General features: G+C 38.4%; 1 protein-coding gene across 2 annotated transcripts; it reads right to left on the bottom strand.

The window, feature by feature from the left end:
- Positions 1–2,364: 2,364 nt before the first annotated feature.
- On the bottom strand, positions 2,365–18,804 carry LOC138030077 (microtubule-associated protein futsch-like). Of its 2 annotated transcripts, XM_068877944.1 has the most exons (7): positions 18,664–18,804; positions 17,634–18,303; positions 16,140–17,247; positions 14,189–14,281; positions 12,666–12,753; positions 8,145–8,279; positions 2,365–7,679 (listed from the first exon to the last, which is right to left on the bottom strand). In XM_068877944.1, the coding sequence occupies exons 3-7, from the start codon at positions 17,085–17,087 to the stop codon at positions 3,418–3,420; spliced, it is 5,526 nt and encodes a 1,841-aa protein (XP_068734045.1). In that variant the 5' UTR covers positions 17,088–17,247; positions 17,634–18,303; positions 18,664–18,804; the 3' UTR covers positions 2,365–3,417. The 2 variants fall into 2 exon arrangements, with proteins under 2 accessions (XP_068734045.1, XP_068734038.1); XM_068877937.1 differs by having other exon boundaries at positions 16,140–18,303.
- Positions 18,805–22,500: the final 3,696 nt, after the last annotated feature.

Genomic DNA, 22,500 nt, shown 5'->3' on the forward strand with positions numbered 1-22,500 from the left:
CCAATAATATAACGATTAACCGTTTCTATTTAATTATTAATGATGTTACATGGTGTAGACAGGTCAAACACAACTCCTATTGGTCAGGATAGGAAATTCAGAGACCTCAGAGTTTTGCTCTGACGAGTACATCTTTCAAAGACCTCCCTTTTCTATATGAAATAAGGGGAGGATTTTTGAATATATTCCGTAGTAAGGGCTGGTTTTGTATAAGATGCCATTTGTTCATAAGAATATGTTTGAGATCAGGCATTGATGGGCGGTATTCTGTAACAAACGGCAAAATTCTTTTGCGCGTTTTTTGTTTATTTTGTAGAGCCGACATTCTTTGGCTGAAATTGACTTTAGATAGGAAAATGTTCAAAAGGCTATCTAGGTAACCCCTGTGTTGTCATCTTTGTTTGAATAATAATGTTATATGGTGTAGAGAGGCCAAACAAGACTCCTATTTGACAGGTTAGGAAACTCCGGGACCCTAGAGTCTTGCTCTGACGAGTACATCTTTCAAAGACCTCCCTTTTCTATATGAAATAAGGGGAGGATTTTTAAATATATTTCGTAGTAAGGGCTGGTTTTGTAAAAGATGCCATTTGTTCATAAGAATATGTTTGAGATCAGGCATTGATTGAAAGTTACTGGGCAGCATTGTTCGATTTTTCGTTTAGCTTCGTTTATGTTCCCTTTGGAAAAAACATCCATTCTCGTTCTCATTCTCGCTGGTTAATAATTAAATAGAAACGGTTAAATATTAACTTCGTTTAATAAAGTCCAGTCCAGGGTCCAGTCCAGGGTCCACTCCAGAGTCCAGTCCAGAGTCCAGTCCAGAGTCCAGTCCATGTTTTCCAGTTGGCCCTTGTCCACGGACGTCTGAGATCGATAGTAACCCTTTGTCACTAATTCATGGCCTGCATCATTTGACTGAATTTTGAAACTCTCTCATATCTCAATGTCAGTAAAAAAAACATAGCATGTATTTCTAGGTGACATTTTCGAGAGCATTGCCGTCATGTTTTCATTGAATCAAACGGACAGTTTACCATAATGCCTTTCGGCGTTGTCGCGTACGCTTTTATGCTTCTTTAGGACAACCTTTCTCGAAACAGCTGTAAACGATATTGGCGAAAACACAAAAACGCAAATTGGCCTTATCGCGACGCGCTTTTGTTTGGTGTAATCAAAGATTGTGATGACGCAGAGTCATTACAGCAAGACCTAAACACAGTCATACCCTGCTGGGCGGACACGCGGAAAATGTCATTTAATTCAAAGAAGTGCACCATCTAAGAGTCTCATGCTCGAAATCTGTAGTTGATCATCGTAAATACCTCGGAGTTGAGCTATCCAGTGATCTAGTAGACCACAGCTCGAATATGGATGTTGCTCATGGGACCCTCACATTAAAAAAGCAGACATTGAGACATTAAGAGTGTGCAGAGACGAGCGGCTCGTTTTGTTAAAAATGAATACAACACCACTCCTGGAACTTAAAAATTTGGTTTTATCAAACGAATTGATTAAAGTCGAATTACCAGATCGTCAGAGCGACGAAGGGCTAACGCTCGAAACGTCAGCTTTCCAAATCGTTCACGGTGGTAATTCGACCTTTATCAACTCGTTTGATAAAACCACTGTTTCATGTTTCACTCCCCCACCGACGCAGCACCGCAGTTTCTTTAGAAACTAGAAATTTGTGCACTACTTGAACGGATTTCTTAGGATGGAATTACCTAGTACCCTGTTGCCTTTTATTTAATATATAGGGTGGAAGTTGTATGGCTGAAACTACTTTAAATATCATTATAAGTCGTGCCACTTTCCTTCTTTTCTCGAGTGTTGGCCATTTCAAATCATTTAGAATTTTCGTGACAGTTCCAAGAGCCAAAACAAACAAATACCAACACAGTGTAATCAAAGAGTGGAACTCTTTACTAAACAGAGTCATTGAAGAGCAGTCAGTGGAAGCTTTCAAAACGGCTGTCAGGTGCCATGTTTAAAAAAACGCTGATCCCGTTACTTTTTTATTATTATTTATTTATGTAGCACTTGCAGCTAGTCTCGTATTTTAAGACACACGCACATCTACGGTGATGAGTTATTCCCTTTGCAGATCACACAATTAGAATAACAGTTACGATTAAGTGCACTGCATTTGACATAATTCACAAGGCATTCATCTTCATTAGCTGACAATCGATGTAAAGTTGATATCAGGCAGTATTTATCATAAAAGTTAACGTATAGGGAAGAAGCGTGTGGGTGTGGAGGGGTCCCACTGTTACCTCCCTACTGGTTATTTTTTGGGTTTAATTCAACGACCCCTTACGTATCGCCCTCTGAAGTCAAGGGATTTGGGACGCAACAACCTTTGAAAAAAAGCTTTAAATTTATATTTTCTTTCTTTCTGTAGTTTATGTTATTTACAAAAAACGCAAAATACATTATTTTCTACTCCTTACCTCAAATTTTGTCTTAAAAGCCAATGAAATTCTATAAATTGTATTAATTCGACTGTTACTTTTTCGAAACATCTGTTGAAGTAGTAGAAAATTCAACTTAGTATGACAACTACGCACCCTTCGCATGGGACTAGCTAGACTATTGCATTTATTGCTTAATTAACAAGCTTCGCAAAACAAAATGTGAAAATGCCACAAACAAACCGAAATCACAAGCACGTTCTTTGTGGTACTACCATTCACCACAAATTTTCATTTTGTCTGCTTGTGTACAAGTGAATGTCGCCTACCAGAGTCCTATCTGCCCTTCTTCCTTAACGTCTGTCATGAAGTTTACGTAAAAACCAAGGATAAAGGCATTTGAGTTGATTCAAAAACAGCCGACATTTTTTCACAACCTTTTTTCAACCTTGATCAGAAGGAAAAAATATTAAACTATTAAGATGGTTCAATTCTTGTCTGATAAATAACTAGTTATTCAATAAATGTTATTTTAGGGAGGAAGGGTTGACTTGAATTGACTTCTTAGTTCATGCAAAGTTATCTTCACAGTTGGGAGATGCACCCCTACGACCGATTATTCCGGCTCCCTCGCGGCATTACATTATCCAGTCCATTTTCGTATTCCATGGCCCTATAAGCTCGAAATATTCAGTCCCCATGTTCCAACTACACCATTTATCAGTGAAAGATGATATATCCTAACATTTATCCCCTTATTTTCTTGAGAAAACTGTTAAAAAGTAATCTATCTCAATGTTGTATCAATAGGGGATAGAACAGGAATCAACCTTACAATTAAAATTTAGCTGTTGCATAGGTTGTTTAATTTAAGAGAACAGATTTCTCAAATAATGCTCTCCATCTCCCAAATGTAATGTCCTCATTCATACAACATGTTGTAGAAACAGCTGAAACAGTTCATGCTGTTTCTCTGCACAAAATCAATTTTGATTCACGATTATTCCAAGGACTCTTCGAACGTAGTTTTCTCCGTCGTGGTGGTTGATTCCTCTTCGCCATCTTTTATGACCGTTGTTGTTTCGCAAGTTACGACATGCGGAAAGAGATTTGACTGCTCAACGACTTTTTCCGAAAAGACGTTCGGTGTCTCGAATGTTTGTTTGGTGATAGAAAACGTTGGCGAAAACTGATCAGATGTATTTTCGGTGCTCTTCACCTCAACTGGCTGCTCAACGTCTTTCTCGACAACTTCAGTCGTTGTTTTGACATCCCCCGTCGTCGCCTCGTCAGTTGTAGATTTAGCTGTTTTTTCTTCAGGATGTTTTTGCGCCGTTGTCTTCGCTGCAGATTTCGCTGCTGGTTTACTACCGGTAGTTCCCGCTCTCGGTTGAGAATTAATTTTCGATTTTGCTCCTCCGGCAGTCGATGACGTTTTAGCAGAAGCCGAAGTAGGTTTCGGTGCAGACGTTTTAACAGCTGTTTTCGTAGCAGTTGTTGTAGTCGTGGTAACTTTTGTTTGACCACTTTTTTCCTGCATCAACTTTTTTGTAGTGGATGTTTGGGATTTAAGAGCTCCAGCACCACCTTTGGTTGTAGAAGTGGTTGTGGTAGTTGTTTTTTTGAAATTCGTTGTTGTGACTGGTGGCTTTGGTTTCGTACTTTGAGGCCGCACATTGCGTTTCTTCTCAGTAGCGAAATTTTCTTTGATGTCAACGGCGTTGGCTGACTGCGAACGGGTAGCTTTGGCGGGAATTGATTTCGCTGTTGACAAAGTGGGTTTTGGGGGTGCTGATTTGGCAGATGGAGGCCTAGTGGTTGTCTTTGGCGCAGTCTTAGCCGGGCCTGCGTCCCTCACATCTTTACCAGGTGCTTTACCAGCAGTTGGTTGTGTAGTAGGAGGTGAAGTCTTCTTGGCTGTTGAGCTAGCAACTCGAATTGCGCCGATAGGTTTAGTCTCACTGATTTTCAAAGAAGATCGAGTTGGTTCGGCAGCTTTAGGTTTTTCTGCTTTCTTTATCTCGTTTGTCTTCGTTGCTGTAGGTTTGACTGCAGGCTTTTTATTTGCTACAGCAGCATTAACTGGTGCTTTCGAGGCTGGTGCTTTAGACGTAGCAGGCTTAGGCGCAGCTCCTTTTGCGTTATTCTTCGTCGAAGGAAGTTTTGGAGTTGGTTTTGTAGCGTCAATGCCTTTTTTGGGTGACGTTTGCTTTGTTCCTGAGGCTAGCTTAGGAGGAGACTTCGGTCTTGTGTTCGCCGTTGCAGTCTTTGATTTCGTAGCCCTCCCAGTTGGTTTTTCTGTCTTTTGAATATCTACTGGTTCATCTACCTTTGCCTGAACTTTCTCGGTGACTTCTTCACCACTTCCTTGTTCCGCTCCATCTTCCAGCATGCTTGATTTCCCAACTTTAGGGTGGCTGTCCCTGCTTGTGAGGTTGGATTCTACACTGGAAGATGGTTCTGCGGCCTTTGCAGATTCCGGCTCTTCTACAACTAATTCTTCATTCGCACATGGACCTTCAACACCAGCTAGATTTCCATCAAATTCAAGCCATTCTGTTTTGTGTTTGACCGTATCTTCAATTCCATTTACTTCAGTTTTGTTTTGTGGATCAAGTTGTTCAGAAGCAACCAGGATTCCCTCGACTTCATGCGCTTTTGTTTCAGGTTTGATTGTTTCTTCAATTTTCTTTTGTGGATCAAGTAGTTCAGGAGCAACCAGGATTCCCTCGACCTCATGCGCTTTTGTTTCGGGTTTGACTGTTTCTTCAATTTTCTTTTGTGGATCAAGTTGTTCAGGAGCAACCAGGATTCCCTCGACTTCATGCGCTTTTGTTTCGGGTTTGACTGTTTCTTCAATTTCCTTTTGTGGATCATGGTGTTCGGCGGCAACAAGGTTTCCTTCTATTTCTGGTAATTCTGACTCTTCGTTGACCGTTTCTTCCCGACGATTTACATATTCTCGTTCCAGTCGTGACGACTTCGTTGCCATTTCTGTGCCAGGTTCTTTGCAGGTCCTTTCTTCTCCTTCAATTTTCAACGATTCCCGGGCCGATTCTTCACTCGATACTAATTCTTCACCTATAACTGTTTCTTGTTCCGCTCCTGTCGGCTTCGATTCTACCGCAACTGGAGGAACATCTTGGAAACTTGCTACCTCGTCTTTGTTCATAGCAGGATCGTCAAGTTTATCGCCTTTAGCTTCACTTGATTCTTCTTCTAGTTTAAGAGGTTCTAGAGATCCGCTTACCACAGTGTCTGGGATGGGTAATTCTTTAACTGGAGGTACGTTTTCCGCGTCTTCTGCCAGTTCGGCCCCGCTAGGTTCTTTGTATAACTTTTCTGGTTCAGTCGCCACGACAGGCCCTTGCGTAGGGTTAACTGATAACATTGGAAAATCCTGAACGTCTGTTGTTGGCTCCTCATCGACCACTTCTTTGTCATCAGAATCTTGTTCATGCTTTAGATGTTCCGTTTCAGTTTCTGCCGTAAAGTCAGTTTCAACAGGGATAGGGTTTTCGACGTCTGTTATCTGTTTGCCTTGACTACTTTCTTCAATCCCATTTAGAGATTCTGATTTAGTTTCAAAGTAAGCCTCTCCAGTTGGATTTACCACAACCGAAGGAGCGTTGGTTGACGCATTTTCGTTGACTTGCTCGCTGTAGTCAAGTTCTCTTTCTTGCCCTAGAGTATCTGATTCAGTTTGCAATTCAGTATCTGAGGTGGAGTGGGTTTCAACTAGAAAACTAGAAACGTTTTCGATTTCTGTAGTCTCTTTGGCTTCACCAGGTTCCTCAGCTTGCTTTGGAAATTCTGATTCAGTTTCAAAGACAGTCTCCTCTGTTGCATTGACAATAACGTCTTGGACGTCCGCTGGAGCCTCCTTGTTTGCTTGATCGTTTTCTCCAGGTTTACCTTCTTGCTTTAGAGGTTCCGTTCCGGTTCCCAAGGCAGTCTCCTCCATGGGGTACGTTTCAACTGGGGGCACGTTTTGAACTTCTCTTGGCACGTCCTCGTTGACAGCACGTTCCTCACAATGCAATTGCTCCATTTCAATCAGTTCGTCTTGCACTTCTTGGGACGCTGATTCAAATTTGACTTCCGTCTCGGACCTGACATCCAAATCGACTGGAGGTACGTCGTCCTTCGCCGTAGGCTCATAGAGACCACCTCCTGTTGATTCATCTTTACATGGTGCAAGTTCTGATTCAATTTCGACAACAGACTGTGGAGGAGGATTTTCAAAAGGGTGAATGCCTGGAGTGCTTGACACAAGATCCTCTGCTGCAATATGTTCATCTCTTGTACCTTCTTCAACTTGAGCGGTTTCTGTTTGCATTTTTGTAGTGCCCTCTTCTGCCTTAGTCTCTGAGTCTAGCAGTAAATCTCCCAGATCAATGGGTCGTGGTGAAGCCTGAAATGTGCTTCCAGGTTCCATGTCCTCAACATCAACTGGAAGTGAAGATTCCACCATTGCTTCCAAAATTGCCTGTTCAGGCTCTTCTTCGTAAGATAGAACACCGTCATTGGCACCATCCATAGTTTTCGGCTGCTCTTGGGGTTTATCCAAAGATGAAATACCAATCAATATCTGCTTATCTTGCTGATGGGCTGCTGCCAAAGGCCTAAACGACAACTTCTCATGAGTCTGTCCGCATCCGTCGACATGATCATCTGATGCACCCCCATTTACGTTGAATCGACTACAAGATTCCAAGGAGAGTAAATCCACTGCGGGAAGAGAAGTACCTGTATTGTCGATGTGCTCGGGTGGTGAAATGTCTCTCTGCACTTTTTGGACCCCAAGTGAGTCTTCACTTGGTTGTGAGACTCTTCCTTCCGATGACTCTTCCATACTCTCGGACTGTTTCGCAGAAGCGTCATTGTCATTAAAAGGAGAGGTTCGATCTCCGTCAAACGCAAAAGTTGCAGCAACATCAGCCATTCTAGGAGTATCGCTCAAACGTCTTGGAAGTTTCTTGCCTTTAAATGTGAGATCCGGTGAGGACGTTCGTCTCTCCGAGCCAAATATTCCCTTGTCAAAACGACTTCTTAGTTGGTGGAATGTCTTGCTCGTAAAACTTGCAGGTCTATCTAGAAGATTCTGCGAAACTGACGAGGAGATTTTTCGAATGGCGTCTGTAATGTCCTTTTCGTCGTTGTGTATCAGGGAACTTCTCTTTCCCTTCTCCCGAATCTTTGGAGTGCACTGAACTCCTAATTGCTGGTTTAAGTTTCCTTGCGAAGAATAAACCACTGAATCTAGAGACAGAAAAAATTAAATATTAATATCTTGGAATAAAAAGGGTCTTTTCACATCAAATATGCACATATTTTGTCAAAACATGGTAGCGCACACAAGTGGAAAACTAACAGCGAATTCAGCCGTTGAAAAGAAGGAAAACCCTTCCTAGGCAGGTATCGAATAAACATGTCGATAAAGTATTGTTGAAAAATATCTATAGGGATAACGAATGCGAAAAGTTATACTTCCTTTCAGGAACTGACGAAAACCATACCGTTTATATTGTTCCACTTGATGTTTTTAAGCAAAGTGGCTGTAAAATGAAGCGGATGACTCGGAGAGAACAAACCTGACGCCTCTCAGTTTAGCTTCCGCACCTGCTTAATGCGCGCAAAAAAAAAAAAAAGACTAAGGATTCCACGATTTTGGAACAAGATACACGATTATTTTCCTCTCACCACGTAACTTTGTGAGTTACTTACCTCTGGTTGTAACTCCTAGTTGCTCTTTCTTTTTTGTCCTTTCGATCAGGCTACTTCTGACACCACTTCCCGTCGATATGGAGTTCCGAGGACTTGTAGCTGCCTGACAACTGGGCGTACTTGCTGCTTCAAGAGCTGCCAAAATAAACGGAATTGTTAATGACCATTTACTACAGGGAGGGCACAATTCCACGGTTATTTTTGTAATTGGAACGTGTAATTACCCGAAACGCTTTCGTTGAGATAATAGACCTAAAACCGCACGCTACCAGTAGACTATAGGGAAACCCGAAGACAAAAATCTTTCAGTAAACACAGTATCAAGCAGAGCACTAGACGAAAAAGCTTCAACTCATACATGTGAAAGGTTTAAATAGAAGCATCTTATTTTGGCTCCCTTTCAATTTCTTTCCACTCAGTTTGATACCGACTGATTTGACTGCTTTCTATAGCGGCACCATGAACACCAAACAAGTATGCCAACCATTATTAGCCAGAGGATGCAAAACCAAAACGGGGAATATATGGTAAATTAGGAGGTATAAACATCTTTGTGGAATAGAACTCGGTTTTGCAATTAGAGTTAACGACAGTTTATGAAAGATATAGCGTAATTAAAGCTTTGAGAAAAGTTCTGCACAAATAACTTCGGCGTTTTATGAAAACACATGCCTTTGATAGCTTCTAGTATACGAAGTCGATATCCAGGAGAGCTTCCAAAATATATCCATTTTTTCCATAAGCAACCTACTGTGTCAGTGTTTACCTAATTAACACCAATAACTTAAATTCTTGCTCAATCAAACATCAAATTGCCAAAAAAGTCGCCCACAATGCATCACAAATAGTAAAACCGTTAACGAAATAAATTTAAGCATTTTCAATTTGAACCAAAAACTTCAGAAAAAACTTGACCCTACTCATGATTGAAGATATTCACAATAAATTAACAAGTTATCCTAGAGTAACCTTCTTGTATATTTGACCAACCCACTTCAAATAATGGTTAAAGTCACCCAGCTATATTTATTTAAAACAGCTCACTATACCAGCTATAAGGTCATGATCTTGATAAACCATACAGTCTCCTAGCAAAATTACAGTTTCACCAAAGTCCTCCCATATTATCTCTTGAAGTGCAAAGTACCTAAGTGACTGGGTTAGATAGTGCTCCTGGGAACTCAAGGTCACTATTCAAAACTTCTCCTCGAAGCAAAAAGAAAATAAATTCAAAACAATTCCGCAAACAAAGACAATGGACCATTCCTTTCTCTTCGACAAAAAATAATATTAAGCACCTGAAACAAGAAAACCTCTCATTCCTGACTTCATCATAATTACAACATATTTATTCCTAGCAGCAAATGTGTCTATTAACAATATAGATTTAAGAATTAATGCTCTTTGTTGCATCACAATGAAGACAAAATATTGACTTTCACTTTATACCCAATGAAATTTCTTATGCCTTTTACACAGTTAAGAACATAACGTTCCGCATGAAAGAGGCCAATATACCTAGTGACTCACAGATAACATCAGTTCTTTTTATTATAAGTACTATCTCCCTAAAAAACAAGGATCACTTTTATCTTTTCTACTTGATTTACAATCATCCATTCAGGTAAAAAAATTTGACTGGGGATTAGCTGGGGTGTGGTCAGTTGACAAGTGTGAACAAACTGCAGACTGAACACATGTAATATAATAAATTCATCAGTTAATCTTGTAATATCCAAAAATAAGTTAGACAAAATATTTCCAGAAACCCCATATGGATTCTTTTTTCCTACAAAAGGTATGTGATCATGAGGATAACACCATTTGTTAAAATGAGCTAACACTCAGGGGATCGGTTAGGGATAACCGTTGGTTAAGAGGTATCAAAACCTATAGGTTTCCATGGCATTCCATGCTTCAAGCAACCCTGCTCAGATTGAACTGTAAAAATTTAGAAATTGAGATTTACGAACTGTAAAAGCATTTTATACGAAGATTATTAATACTTTGATGTTCACACATGCGGATAGCATTTGTATTTAAAACAGGATTGTTGGTAACTCGGGAATTGCAGGAGTACTTGAAGTTTTAGAAAGAAAATACCCGATCATCCAAAGCACACAATTTGAACGTCTTGTAACAAAAGAAAGTTTTCGATGAGCTAATTTGATTAGCTAAACAAACATGATTGGATGAAGTTTAATGAGAATTGTCTTTTTCAAAATAAGCTGTAACATTTCAAATGACATTTTGCTAACCATGAGATTTCTTTCCTTTTATCGTGTATTGAGCATTATCACTCAATGTAGATATCAATAATTTTAACACAACGTCACAGTGTCCACGTACGATCCATGGCTACTTTTCCATCAACGCAGTTTTTGTGTTAACTATGAATTCAGTAGATCTGTTGAGTAGAATGAACAGTAAAAACAAAAGTTCTGATCACGGCTGGATCAGGAAAAACTTGTTACGTCTGTCTTCATTCATCACTCGCGCTGACAGCTATATGTACTCCAGACGCGACGTTTCACTTCCCGTCACGGTCAGCATGATTCCATACAAATTTCTCAATTCGATTGTAGCGTATTCGTAAAAATGTTTACCAATACACTTACAAGAGAGAGAGTATTTCACCTTTCTAACCCTAAACCGTAAGTTAATAAAAGTGCAACTCATTAACTTCCAAAAAAACACGCGTATGATCCAAGCGATATCACCACGGGAGTCCAGACTGGACTTGTCAAAATAATATTCTAACCTTAAGTTTGTTACGTTTTTCGATGCGATTTCGATCGATCTCACCGCAACAACAGAAAGTGCCTTTAACAGTATGAAATTTCATTGACCCAAGGGCAACAATCCTACAGAGATTGAAACCAGCTAGCTTGATGAATTATTTGAAATGCGATATTTTTATAACACAGTTCAAATCAAGTCCACAAAACATCTGAAAAACTAAGCGTCATTAGAGTGTAAAGGAAAAGAAAAAAACAGTTAATAAATCGACCAGTGTAGGTTTACCTTCAAAATCGAAGTTCGTTCAATGATCCGAACCGACCAGAATGCCCAATAGATTTCAAATGGGACGTACAGTAAGAACAGAGGTAATATTCGCTGACACAAAAATTGATAAGGTTGATCGAACAATCGCACGCTTTTCGCTTGGGCGAGTCACGGAAAATTGACATCCATGAGGGTGTGTTCAAGCTATCAGCCAACCAGAAGGTCGAAAAAACAAAAGGGGCTAAATTGCCACCAATTACAAATATCAGCTGTATGCAAATCTGCAATTTCTTAATCCCAATTTTCATCTTGGATAAAAATGAAAGAAGGTTTATCGTCACACGTTTACCGATCACTCCTTTGACGAATAGTTCACTCGATCAAATAGTCGCTTCTTGGTTATCTTGTGAAGAAGCTGGCCGTTATTTAAGGTAGGCCGTCTACTCGCTCCTGTCAAAAACCGGTTTTATGCTCTCCAGATCTATTTTTAAAAATGATTTGTATAATAGTCGGCCAAAACTGAATTTTGTTTTTGTTAAGCAATATAATAATGAAGCCCTTCTAAAACTTAGGAAACAGATGACGACTGAGAAGAGTGTGGATATTTATCCAAGCGCACGAAATGATACAACTCATTTACCATGAAAAATTTAGCATACCGTTGCAAATGAGACATAAATTTATGGTATCGAGGGATTACCAAACAGTTTTAAGGGTGAAAACAGAGACAATAAATGTTCTGGCAAAAAAGCAACTTTTTTTAACATTTGGTGAAGAAAACTGCATTCCAGGTTAAAAGCTCGTTTCTTTTTTTGGGATAACAAATCTTCATCCCAGGTTTAAAGCCCCTTAGTTTATCTTCTTTTGTGGGGCCTGGGGAGTATGACAAATGGTTTCCCTGTCTCCTCCGCTTAACGTTTGCCAGGGGAATAACGTAATGGACTACTGGAAGAACCACTTTTATCAAGTGCATACTTACTGATATTGTTGTTGAAATAAACAGAATAAGGGCAATCAGAGTGACCCTAACCCAATGATATACAGAGGTACTGTTGGAAACCTACAATTGTAGCCAATTACATTATTTAAATTGTTGTAACGTAAGAAGAGTGCTTGGAAACTTTGTATGTTATACGTATGTTATCTCTTCGCAGGTGTTTTAATGTACGTAGGGTTTTAATTTGTTTGGTAAAATAAATAAATAAATAAATAAATACATAAATAAATAAATAAATAGATAAATAAATAAATAAATAAAAACACCCCCCCCCCCCAAAAAAAAAACCCAATGGTATTACAGAACATCAACCACATACAATAATCATCCACCATCACCACCACCAATGCCCTCTAACTTGTCTTCTGCCTTCTGAACAGTCGAAATTAGGAGGAGCCGTTTGAAATTTTGCAAAAATACTCAGAGAAACAAAATTATTTATTTATACAGAATTACAGAATCTCACCATTCAATACAGATTCCATAAAGACAAAAAAATATATTTTTTATTTTTATACCTTCTTTTGAAGGAGCATGGGTCATCAGATAATGTTCCAGTGTATCCCAACCTCCTCCAATCCGGACTAACATGTGATCATTCAACATCTGCATGATAATGAAAACAAAAAAACAAGAACAAAAATTTGCAAGCTATACGGAATGACTGCTGTAATAATCTCCTATAACTGGAAAAACCAGCTCAAGTACAAAGTTTGTGTGAATCAGGGATAACAAAAAAGTTCTTGAGCTATTGAAGGCTCTTAGAATGAATTAAAAGACAGCGGAAACAGCCTTCTGTCACCATTTGAGAGTCTGGAACATAGAATTCTGTCAAAACTGTAATAATTGCATTTGTTCCATCAAACAATAAAAATAATATTGTTCATTATTGTGTTCAATGTGCAGCACCTAAAAAACTACATTACAAACTCAAAAATCATTAAAACTATCATACCTCAAAACTAACCTTTGATCTATTAACAAAGGGGTTTACCTCAGTGGAAAAACCTGTGAAACTTTTTCTTTGTTTTGTTAGCTCGTGGTAGGGTTAGGTTATTACTTGATGTTTTTTTTGCTCTTTTGTTTTCCTTTGTGTTACATCATCTGTGAGTTTCACAGGTTTTTACACCGAGGATGAGCCTAACAAAGTCATTCTCTGCCCAGTATGTGTGACAAAGAGGGACCCTAAACAACTTTTTTGAAGCCTAGGATCTAGTATCATATGGGATAGTGTTTGGTTCCTCTGGTATAAAGTGATGTAGTTCATGGCTAGGAAGCTGTATCTTCACAAAAAACTTGTTGCATTCTGCTACTAAGAAGCAGCTAAATGCTAGCAAGTTTTATGCCTCACTAACAACAATGTGAATAATATCATACATTACCCTGCGATCAATTCCCTAAAATTGTTCACTTAAATACACGCAATCACTAAGAAACTATGCAGGATATGAACACACTTACAAAGATCTTAAGATAATGATAATAATAATAATAATAATAATAATAATAATAATAATAATAATTTATTATCATTATTATTTTTATTATTAAATATTAAATGTAACAGTTAATGTAACTTAGATCAAACTCAACAATCTTAGCCCTCTTCAAAAGTCTACTGGTAATTGCGCAACATGTTATCCTTATGCAAGGTAAAAAGTTTATTAAATTTGGTGGGCGAGCAACTGATGCATATTACCAGAAATCAAATTTGGAAAACTTCAGAAAAACATGACATATTCAATCAAAGTAGTGACCTGGAACCTGGAAGAGTCCAATAAATGGGCCTTCAGAAGGCAACTGTACTGACAAAATCAAGGATTGGGCTAACCCTAAACCATAAAGTTTTGGCAAGTTTATGGCAATATGCATTATTTGTCTGTCAATTTTCATCAATTCTTTAAGTCATTTTTTTCTTTAATAATAATAATAATGATAATGATAATGATAATGATAATGATAATAATAATAATAATAATAATAACATAATTAATAACACATACACCTGCATATATGCACAATTGCACTGGTTTTCTCTTACCCTTACAAACATGGTTCGGCCAAGAATGATGTACTTTCCTTCTTTAAGTCGATGAACAATTTTTATGTTGTAGTCTTGGGCAATTTTGCAAACCTGTTTCATTAAAAAAAACCATAAGAACGTATTTACTGCGTCAGAGCTAATTAGAAACTAAGGACAGCAAATGTAGTGCTCTTCATAAGAAGAACAAGTCAAAGCCCAGGGAATATTTAAAATAAGCAAATTCTTCAACTGATATCCATGAACTTTGAATTTCTTCCCCTCTTGAATGTACAGTTAGGGGAATTTCATCCACAGAAAACTGAAAACCTCTGCCTTTCTGTATTGTGTTAATCGCAAATCTGTCAATGAAGTTTACTTAATATCAAGGCAGGAAGTCCACAAAAGGAAATTAACAACAAAACTAGAATGTAAACCACATAACACTGCCATTTTTAGCACTTTTAACCCATTGACTCCTAAGAGTGATACTTAATAGACTTTACTCTGTCTAACAACAGTAGATTTTACTCTTTTACTCTTTCTAATGCCAGATGATTTTAATAATCAATGGGTTAAAGTATCACATCTTTTTTCATCTGAGTGTAAGTGATTGATTGCTTATTATTAATTACCATGATTTTCATGATATTAAGGAGGCTCAAAAGGATTTTTAGCAGAAGGCACACCATACTTAAGCTGCTCACATTAGCTAATGAATCAAAATGGGTAGATGGAAATAAATTTGAAAACTAACCTGACTTTTTTGTATGCATGCAAGATTTGTTTCTTTGCATTCTTACGTAAAATTTAAGGAAAGATAATGTATGGATGTATTTTCATCTTTCAACAGTGTTTCCATAAATAAGTTAAGTTCTACTGAATATATTTTTGTGACATTGCTTATCATAGGTAACTCGTCAATTCTTTCCAGAGAGCATTCCAGTGACAGATCACAAATAATTTAGTCTCCAATATTAGGTCACTGGATTTTTGTAAACCATGAACTAAGTTTCAGAGGGTCTTTATCGGTGTTAACAGTTACCATGGCAACATTTGAGCTTGCGTGGACACCCTAAAAAAATTGCTTGATAATAAAAATATCAAAACGTAATCCTTTCACATTGGAAACCCACAGTTACCTCAAAACCCTTTTCGAACCACCTTATTTTCGACACGGCTTTGCGCTTGGAGAAAGAAAAATATTGATCCTTTCAGTACTATGTTGTCAAGTGAAGGTTTACCCAGGATTATAACTCATTGTTGTCATGTAAATCAAAAAATACTCTCCATAAAAGACAAACATTTCATTAACAACACTCGACTCCCGTGAGAATTTTGTTTCTACGAAAAAAAAACAATGACGTGATTTTGTGTCTTGAAGAAATCATCATCAAGATGCATTAAATAGTTTTCGAAGAGTAATTGAAGGGTTTTACTGACAAAATGACATCAAAACCTTTTAACCTTGATTACGATGTTATCTTATTCGTTTAGTAAAAATTCTTCCAGCTGTTTAGTTGCGGCAGATGTTAGGTTTATACATAAGATCGTAGAATATTAAAGTCAAATTACCTCAACTAACAGTCATTTTAGGGTTATGACAGTTATTATAAAACTAAAACTTTTTTGTCGCATTCCTCAATCTATTCTTGCCTTTTCGCAAGTCATACGAAACGTGATTCCCGCCGTTATCAATACTCGAATCAGCAATAAAGTTAAGTGATATTAGCATAATTCCCTGTCAATGTAGACAATTTTGTTTTAATATTGAAAAATCTCTGCGTTCTTGTACACAAAATTTTACCTCTAAAATCCTTTACAAAATAAAATTTCAGTCCCATTGCTAATCAAATTATCAAAAAACAATAGAACACTCTTGTAAAGTGATAAGTGAATGGATTTTGAAATTCTTCATTTCCTCAAAGTAAAACTTTTACATTTTGTAACAACATGGGCGAAAGCTACTTACTTGTTTATCCAATTCTGATTTTGGTCCCTTGCTTTCCAGAAGCGAGCAGGGTTCTTTGTCCTTCTTCCGTGAACTTCTCTGGTCTTTTGGCTTAGCGGGAACTTGTTTTCGACTTGTTACAGTGGATGTTATGGTTTTCTCGTCCTGCGAAAACTCGGTTAGACGAGAGGCAGTATTCTCCCCTTCGTCTTGATCAAACACCGAGTCAACTCCAGAATCGGAGTCTAAAGAACTGGGACTTTGAACATCTGCCTGATCTAACACATGGACCTCAAGGTTGTCCATTTCAGTCGTGCTTATTTCCTCGACATCCAAAACCTCTCCTTGAGCGTTTGAAAGTTCAGAGTCGTCATTAGCTTCGTCCTCTTCGATCTCCTTCTCCAGTTGGATCAACTGAGGTAGTTCATCAAGATCAAACCTCGCTGTCCTTCTGACAATTTCCATGAGGCATATAATAACACCCCGACAACCCTCCCTGTAATCATCAACTTGAACAACATCATTTGATTCAAACAGAATTGCTTCAGGTAAGCCGTGACTTCGACACCATACGAGAAACTGCTGTACATTTTCCCTGGAACGGAACAGTTTGATTTCTTTGCTGGTAGACTTGCCCATAGTGTGATATCGAAATTTTTTTCCAGGCACAACAACCCTGTATTTCTGTGAATACAAGTCTGCCTTTTCTTGGATGTAGTTCGCAAGTCGGCAAAGGAGGGAACCATCCTCCAAAGAGTAGAAGAAAAATTCCGGAGAAATAACCACATCGGGAAATAACTTGGCCAACCACTCGCTCTCATCCTCCATCATAGCATAAAGAAGTTCGTTTTCCTTTTCCCATCGCTTTACACTTTGTATGCTGTTAGTTTTGAGTCGTCGAAAGTTCGCTCTGTTTCTTGGTGTCACACTTATTACTAGATCCGCTAGATCTCCTGTTGCTGCAGTCATCGCCAGATCTGCCTATGTTTCCGGTTTACCCTCTTGAATTATGCCCAAATCGCCATAATGCTGCCTTCTGAGAAATCTGAGAAATTTTTGTCTGCTATCTAAAACCTCGTAATCCACCTTGATCTCTCAAAGTGAGCAAAGCGATGTTCATTTCTTTGGCCTGTATGAATAAATAGCCACGTTCAATTTCGAGCCGAGACTGTTTAATAATTCCAACAGGCGGGAATAACAAATATTGTTTCTGTTAGCGATGAGAGCACGATGTTTTCCTTTCTCGTGAAGTGATTTTCACATGCACCGTTCAACTTGTCAATTCTTTCCAGAAAGCGTCCCAGTGACAGATCACCGGAAATATTTTATATTACACGTAAAAATTCGTCTGAGAACTGCTGAAGTCGGTTAAATCTATTTATACTGCCGCGACGCTGTATTGGCAATGCAAAATTTATTCAGTTGTTTTGAAACAGCACGGAATGATATTCTAATTTGAATAGCATATGAATAGCATGTAAACTGGTCGATTCAAATAATTAAAAGTCTCCAAACCTGCTCGATGATTGTATTGTTCAAGCCGATGGAAAATGTGCACCTCCGACGGAATTATGACTTGCTGCACCTCTACATCAGTTTTGTTGAATTTGTCCCACATCGCTAAGAGACCATATCGATTTCAAAATATGCAAAGAATCTTTTACAGATGTGTAAATGACCGTAAGCTCCGTTCTTCGATTGAGCATTTACTCTGGATGAACCACATGTTGACTCCACACCTTTCTTTGAAAATTTAACCTGAAATAGGAGGAGTGTTGTTCTTCAACCGGAAGTGCAGTTACCGGAAATGTATGCAACGCTTATAATTATTTTGGTCGTCAACACCGTGTTACCAACTCGTGTTACCAAGGTTACGACGAAAGAATTCTACATTTTATCCGGCTATCACAACAAATAATGCTGTGGTGTACCTCTTTTACTAATCTTTTTCTCTGAGAATTTTCTCCGCTGTGGCTCTACAAATATCGTCAAAAATTCTCCTCCTGGTTTGTTTCAGCAAGAGGATATTCCATGCAAAGTTCCAATACATGCGTCAGATATCATCCTGGATTAGAGAATCCTCGAAAGCTTGTCAATAAAAGCCCAATTTTACTTCGAATATATCATCATGACGTCATTACTCCTTGGGTTATTTGGGGCTTGGCGTCGTTCTTCTGGTGGACGCCTGAAATTGATGCAATAAAACAAAAAATACTATTTGCTTCAAATTTCTGTTTCTACTTGTAATGTAACGAACGAAACGCAGAATTGTTTCGCGTGAGGGCATTGTGTTGTCAGTAGATGGTTCAATGACTATAAGGGAAAATACTACAAAGGAAAATTTACGAAACGAAGCGAAGGGGAACAAATTTTCTACATCTGTTCATGCCACTTTCTAAAATGGTTTGAACATGGACATATCTTTTATCCTTGAAAACTCGCTATCAGTTCGTGGTAATTTACCTTAGCAAGGAAAACTGAAGCGATTAAATGTTTTGCTAATAAGACAAATACAATAAAAACCCGAGACACGCATAGGATTTACCTGTTACTAGTGATGTTATTTCCGTCTCATATCTTTCTATTGCGTCAATGAATATTGGTCATGGGTTGGCAGCTGTGATATTTATTGCTGTGTTTTTCATGCTATTATGGATGAGGATAGACGCTCCCCATTATATTCACACCTGTAAGGAAAATATTGGAGCCAAATTAAACAAACAACCTCGTCACGGAAATGAGACGCAGAGGTGCGCAATGCCACGCAAACGCAAAAGCGACTGTCACGACAACAAGGAGACAATGAAGTCTGTAATAATAAATAGCGTAGCACTCTTTAACAAGGGTGCAATACATATTGGCTGTGCCAGACAAATCTGGTCAATTCAATGTTATTTCTTTTTATAGAAATGATAGCACCAAGGGCTAATTCTTGTTAAAGTATGCGTGTATGTAATCAATGGACCTTTTTACAGTTATGTGTTTAGTTACCCGCAGAGCTCTCGAGTCTTGAAGTTTCCAAAGAGTGAGATGCTTGCTGGAGAAAAGTGCAAGTGTTCTGTGTTTTTGTGCCGGAGGCGCCAAAATTTGTAAGGGGTCAGGGGGCATGCTCCCCCGGAAAATTGTTTAAATTTGCACCTCTCAAATCGGTGGAAATGCACCGTCAAGTGCTGCCATTTAGTTTTCTTCATGCTGATTGCTAAGGGACGGCCATTAGAAAAGTAATTGGGGGGGGGGGGGAGGGGAGGGTGGGCGAAGTACCAATAAAAAAATCCATGCAAGGAAAAGTAACTAAAATTATTGCATTGGCCTTCCACATATTTTGCACAAATCTCAAGAAGGCATGCAGGAAAGCATCCTGTGTGCAAAACAGCTCTTTGAATAAACTTCCTGCTGAATTTTGGTCTTCTTAATAATCATACCTGATACGAAAAAATATATCTGAGGCTAGTAAGCTTATCATAAATTTTAATAGCTGTCAATTTCAGATGTAATTATTAATAACTTTTAATAAATTTGAGCCTGAAACATTCCTGCCGTGACTTGTTGTTCGCAATGCTGTTTACATGTAAAATTTCAGCAAAGCAAGATGAACTTGCTCAGTACCAATGTTCGCACAATACAGGTTTAGGTGGATACCTTGTGTATGAAAGGCCATTGTGAGCTGTATCTTAGAATATAAATTAATCTACTTTCGGATACGTTCCCAGGTAGCCTATATTTAAATTATGCCCTTGGCTAAATGAACAACTGAATGATTTAATACTTTTTTTGTTTAGAACGGTTTTCAATTGAATGTCGCAAGTAATTAGCGAATTGCTTTGGCTTTGCATTACTTCACTCAGTGATTGGTTCAAAGTTCTCGCGTCACTTTTTCAACCAACCAGAAGTGAAACCTAAACCAATCGTGGCTCGCGCGTGCACATTTTCCCGCTCTTTGTGTCGGCTACGTGTAATTACTTCGAGTTTTGATTGTTTACTGGATTGTCTCAGTCCTTTTTGATTGGCCAAAGTAATTACTTTGGTTTTAGTTTTACGACACTCGATTAAAAATCGCTCTGTTACATCAAGGGAAAAAAATATTCGTGCACAACATCTTGACAAAATAAATATTCATTCAACCCCACCCCCCCTTCCTCCATAACGTTTCTTATGGTCCGTCCCTAAGAGAGCCCATGTTATAATGATCAGCCTAAGTTAACATATCCGCGTATACTTCATATATTAAGGGTGAAAGCCCTGAAGAAACAAGAAAATTGGTCGCACACGAACAAATTGAAAGTTGGCCGAAGTTCAGTGACAGTGAAGGAACGAAATCGGAATTCACGAGCACTTTTGAAAGCTTAAAAGGGAGTTACCTGTGAGAGAAGTGCCAATGCGTGAGGTGAGAAATGCTCTTGTCGGCGTGAGAGCGTGAGATTGCATCGAAATGCGTGAGACTCACGCTCAATGCGTGAGACTTGAGAACTCTAGACCGTCACTATTACCTGGCCTTTTAATTGCAAGTGAGGCTGGAGTTGACCTTATTACGACACGGACCTCCTTGCTTTTCTTATGTTGATGATGCTCTTCTCATGCTAATTAGTTGGAATTTACTTAAGAAAAGCAGTGGCGTTTCTGTCAAAACAAGGTCAACTCTAAGCCTCACTTTCATTCATAGGCCAGGTAACTAAGCACACAACTGTAAAATGGTCTGTTACCTAAGTTATGGAAGTTTTATAGTAGCCAGCTCTTGTTAAACCAATCAGTGACCATGGCCCGCGCGAAACAATACTTACACGCGATTAGGAAGTTCCGGATGCTGCTCCAGGAAAATTTTGATTTCAAAATACATTCTAAAATAGCAAACAAACGATGCTACCGTTTAATTTAGAAGCTGATAAACATTTGTCATCCGATATTGTGCAATCAGTGATGTCATTATTACAGAACGACAGGTTTACATAATGACCGACGCAATCAGCTTCCATATAAGGTCATACAGTATATGAGCTGATGACCGAGATTGAAACAACACGCCAGATTGAGATTTGATCTTGAAATAAGGCGAACGAAATTATCGTTTCCATTTCTTCCTGTATCATCTCAGCTTTTTCAACACAGTGGTATATCCAATGTGCGCTGATGAATTGATTGTTAAATGGGCATACCTTTAGAAATTTAGCTCGACAAATTAACCTGTTGTAGCATGAGATAAATTGAAAATTATTGCTGTAATGAATATCGACACTTTTGTTCTGTTTCTGTAATTAAAGGCCCATGTTAACCCAAAAGACATTGTGCGCCGCGTTGAAATTTCGCACAGACGGAAAATCCGAAAATCACCTGCGAGTACCCAATCAAAACGCTAGAACTATTTCAAAACAACAACACAAGCGCGCGATGTCCTTTGGGTGAACATTGGCCTTCAAATGCGCCTTTTGACAAATGGAAATGGGAACTTTTCTCCGTTACGAACTAATGAGATTTTGCTACTCTGTTGAGTTTTTCGTAATTTCTCCAATACAACATTGGAGGAAAGTACTATGATTTAATAAAAAATCTTTGCTCTAAGACAAAATGTTGTATAAAAGTTTCCGATAAAAGAACAGAGTATTTTGATTATTGCAAAGAAGTAAGACAAGGTTGCATACTCTCTCCTATGCTACTTAACTCATACTTGAATGAAATTCCTTCTCTACTTGACCGAGAAGACACAGATCCCATAATTTTACCTAATGGATTTCACCTTAATTGTCTACTTTATGCTGATGACTTAGTGTTGATTTCTCACTCAGCCAAAGGCCTTGGAAATGCGCTATCCATCCTGTCTGTCGGTGAATCCTAAGAAAACGAGAGTTATCATCCTCCAGAAGAAATACAGAAAATCCGTCCTGGATAAATTTCATTTTCAGACTAACCAGCATGAAGTAAACTTCTCTTCCAAAGAAAAGTTTAGAGATAATTGCAGATTTAACTTAAAAGGCAAAGTTAGACTATCCGTTTTCGCTACTCGTCGCTTTCTAGATTTCACGAAGAAAATACCACTTCCTGTAACAAATAAAGTTTTCGATTCACTTTTCATACCGATCCTCCTATATGGTTCAGAGGTATGGAGTATTTCCGAGAAGGATGATTTCAACACCTGGGAAAAAGACATTATTGAAAAAACACATATTTTCCTTTGCAAACAGTCTTAAGGAGAAAATAAACATTGTCCGAACGTTGTAGCCAGGAATGGACTTGGCAGACTTTCCTTGAAATTTGCAATAGATACAAACATTTAAAAATTTTACATCCCTTTGCAAGCACTGCCAGATCACAATATTGCCAGACAATGTTTACAACTCAATCGGGGATGCCGCTAAAAATTAAAAATCTATGTGATAAATACGTACAACTC

This window comes from Montipora capricornis, chromosome 2, assembly GCF_036669925.1.
Source record: "Montipora capricornis isolate CH-2021 chromosome 2, ASM3666992v2, whole genome shotgun sequence".
NCBI lineage: Eukaryota > Metazoa > Cnidaria > Anthozoa > Scleractinia > Acroporidae > Montipora > Montipora capricornis.